This window comes from Cupressus sempervirens, chromosome 10 (genome assembly GCF_028749045.1).
Source record: "Cupressus sempervirens isolate cs-2001-9-10 chromosome 10, ASM2874904v1, whole genome shotgun sequence".
Classification (NCBI taxonomy): domain Eukaryota; kingdom Viridiplantae; phylum Streptophyta; class Pinopsida; order Cupressales; family Cupressaceae; genus Cupressus; species Cupressus sempervirens.
The window spans coordinates 617376780-617380704 of NC_143127.1; the positions used below are offsets into that span (position 1 = coordinate 617376780).

The 3925-nt window shown below is 39.8% G+C and overlaps 1 protein-coding gene across 1 annotated transcript; it reads right to left on the reverse strand.

Moving 5' to 3' along the window:
• Positions 1 to 273: 273 nt before the first annotated feature.
• Positions 274 to 2628, reverse strand: LOC149535355 (uncharacterized). Its single transcript, XM_089805594.1, has one exon. The coding sequence runs from the start codon at positions 1755 to 1757 to the stop codon at positions 1137 to 1139; it is 621 nt and encodes a 206-aa protein (XP_089661720.1). The 5' UTR covers positions 1758 to 2628; the 3' UTR covers positions 274 to 1136.
• Between the last annotated feature and the right edge of the window lie 1297 nt (positions 2629 to 3925).

Genomic DNA, 3925 nt, shown 5'->3' on the forward strand with positions numbered 1-3925 from the left:
AACTTGGTTTATTATATATTCCCAAAAATGAAGGTGCTGAAGTACAGCGCTTCTGATAATATGAAACTTTAAGCAAAGACTAATTGGACCATTCTAAATTTTTGTTCTGATAATGATGGATCAGGAATGTGAATGGAAACGATGATGCAAAAATCTTTCCAACAATCAAATCCAGAAATTGCATTATCTATATCTACATCAGAAACCTGTCAAAATCCTGCCAAATTAACAACCACATCCATTTTTTAATGGTGTGAAGAATGCTTGTTGGACTTGTAGCCAAGTTGTATTTATCACATTATTTTAAATCAAGAAAAAACTGATAAACAAATTTTTTAAGGAGCTTCATGGAGCCAACCTTTTGTTATTGCTCTCAGACAAAAAAAAGAAATGAGATGCATGTGCCTGTTTTTGATACAATTGTTTCCTGAGACAGATTCCTGACAATTATGCTTCAGTTTAGACTTATCTACAGAAGAAAGATATAATTTAAAGCATACCCCTTATTAAATAGGGGAAATCCCATCCTCTTCTCCAGCTACGATCCTGAACTCTCAGATTTGTACACAGACCAGGATAATGACAATCCTAAAGGCAAACTGACTTACAACCTAGAAAGCTGCTCCAGGATTCGTGATGAACATGATGTAATCTTTTCCACATATATACTGAATCCACTTTCCTGAATGGATTAATCAAAATTTGAAGGCTCTGAGCATTCTCATCCTTTTGAATGTGAGCTCAGAGACCTTATTAATGGATTCCAGTCTATAAATCTCACCGGATTATTGTTTTTCCTTGGAGTGTATACATGGTACACTGCATCCAAATGAGCAACTTTTACAATCTGATTAGGGATTGAATTCCCAATAATGAAAGACTTGAAGCAAGAAAACCCATCTGATCTGAACCAGCCTTCATCAAAGAAGACAAGAGTGGGAGAATCGATGCATCCTACCATTTCGATCTATAGAAGCCTCTAATTGTGCACAGCTGATGTTTTAGTCCTTTGTGTTGGCACAGCGACTATATCCCTGATGAGATCCCTCTCCACCATTAGTAGCGACTATATCTTGAATGAGATCCCTCTCATACTTTTGGAGTGATGGCGAAATCTACACTTTGTTCTGCGAGTCTCAGTCAGACCCAATCTCTGAAATGCTATCCAGAGCAGGCCTCCATACCCCAACTCCAACTCTGGTAGATCTCCTGCTTTCAGCCCTCTTCCTTGGCTGATTGCATCTTCTGCTGCCCATTTGGGCCTCCTTGACCACCTCATTCTCACACTCTTTTAAACCTAAAGCTCTCTCTTTGGAGGCCTCAGATTGATTGACATTGGCATTCTGAGAGTTTGTGAGGGTCGATGGCGAGGATGATATTCCCCGGTGCACTTTATCTCCTGAATCCTTCTCCTTCCTTGCAGAGAGGTTTTGGAGAGAAGGGGATTTGGAGGGTTTGTTAGCAATGGAATCGGGCTTGTGAGCTCTTTGTTTTTGTAGACCATAGGCCGGAATAAGGAAGTAGATCTTTCCTCTTTGTAGGTCTGCTTCAGGAGGCAACACAACAGTCTTCTGAACAACACCTTGGTAACTGGGTAACCCTAAAACATGCTTAGGATTTTCCTTCATAACTTCTCCGGCCTTGACGGGCCTGCTATACTCCTCCACGTGCCCATTCGCATGCAGAACTCTGACCACATCAAGAGCACCACATGGAAGCATACAAGCTATACAGCACTTGATACTGCTGTTGCCCATCTTTTAACACCCAGATCACTTTTTTCTCTCTGATTTTTCAGAAACTTAATAGCATTCATGCACAAATTCATTGACATTCATTCATGCATGCATTGTGTACAAGAAACAAGAACAAGAACAAACATTTAGGCCTTATATCCCTCTCAGCATTAAAAACAAAGAATGAGACCCCTGTGAAGAGACAAAGGAAAAACAGCAATCAATTTGAACAACAGTCCACACATGGGGGTGGGGGGAGTCATGAGTATGGCAGAGGGCAACAAGCTCACTTCCCAACAGCTAATTCTACTGTTCCAGTGCCCTCTAATGGGTCCATCATGCCTGTTCATTGAAAGAATCAGGACCCACTTAAAACCATGTCTCTTTTTCTACAGATTCTCAATCCTTCTATCTACACCACTACATACCCTAATTTAGATGCCTGCTTTATCCTCTTACACTGCAATGATTTGGGGCTATTTCTGGTGAAGTGGGTGGACAACAGCAGATAATGTGGCAGTTTTGGTAGAGAAATGCGTGGCAACTTCTGCATCGGCATAGATTGGATCTCGGAGCAGTCTTGATAAAAGAGGGCAGCAGGAAAGATGGCAGATCATGATGCAAACCTTTTCTTCAGAATTTAGAGCCTTTATACTTCATGCAGGTAGTGTTTAAAAACCCTGGTTAGTCAGAGGAAACATTCTTAGCCCAGCTAGAGACATACTCCTGCTAACACTACCAGTAATAACACTTGTTTATAAAAGAATGTTGGCGCAATGCCTCCACCCTCTCTGGACCGTGTGCTGTCTATTGGGATTCTGTAGCAAGGCATTTTCTAAGTTCCTTCGCAGATGAGAATTTATGATGCCGAATTTCTTCCGCATTGAATAAAAGTGAAAATCTCCTTTTTTTAATGGTTATATTCGTTTTAAAAATTAGCAGTAATAAGAGGGTGCTAGTCTCTCGTATACTAGGCTAGTAATATTCTTAGAAGTACATTAACAAAAGTGTAAAGAATGTTAAGATCTATAGTCAGATCTTCTTCTATCAAAAATTAACTTCTGGAAAGCAATAAACAACCACATGGTTTCAAAGCTATAGTTCAAAATAGTAAGCAATAGTATGATAATCAAATTGAAAAGATAGTTTAAACATCATAACATGCTACATAGTGTGAAAGTATAAGTTAAAGCCAGTATTAACAAAATCATTAAACTAAAATTGATAAAACATCCCAAAGGGCTAGCAGGCTTATTATGATAGCAACACATAAGTAGCAATTTTAATTTCCTTTCCCTAGTCTCTTCGACATCAAGATGTATGCCCATTCCTCGTTCAGGAACTTAAAGAGTTCCCTTAAGTTGCTACTAGAAACTTTAAGTTGCTACTAGAAACTTTACCCTGCAACAGACAAAGAGTGGTAGCACAAGCATGCATTATCTTGGGAGAAAATTTGCTATTGTCATTCAAGTGGTTGCTTAAGATAGACATTTCATCCATCTGCTTCATCAACATGTCCAAACTAGCAATTTGGTACTTGAAGATGCACACCATACTGCCACCAATTTTTCCTTGCCCTGGCTGTCAACTGCAACGTTGCCCAAGTTCAATAGGGGAGACATCAGGGGGGTGTGGGATTAAAAGTAACCTACAGGGGTCGAGGGGATTAACAACAAGGGTCAAGGAAGTGTTCCTTACAAGGCTCTGAGTCTAATTATAGGTGGAGTCATCCAACTTACACTCAGCAGACTTTTTGCTTAGTGTTTGTTGAGGTCTCCTATTTTTTAGTTAGGTCTTTGATAGCTTTTTTAACCCTTTCCTCAGCCGGCCTACTGGAGCGAATAGTTTTTCATTGCTGAGTGTCCTCGTCACTATCATAGTCAAAGTTGAGGCTATGCTTCCTGGCTTTTTTATCTGGGCATATTTCATGGGTTTCCAAGTCCTCTCTTCATTTTTTAGCACTTAGGGTTTCCAAAATGGAGGAGTCACCAAAAGAAATATGGCTCACATTGGCGGTAGCCATAGAAATAAAATAAAAAATTAGACTTTGAAGAGCTAGACGTTGAGTGAGAAGGGTAGGCTTGTTGGAGTATGATGGGTGATGGAGAGAAAATTGGTGGTTGGAGGAGGACATAGAACACAATGAAACTCATATTGTCTTAACATAAGCCTTTGGTGGAGGATAATTG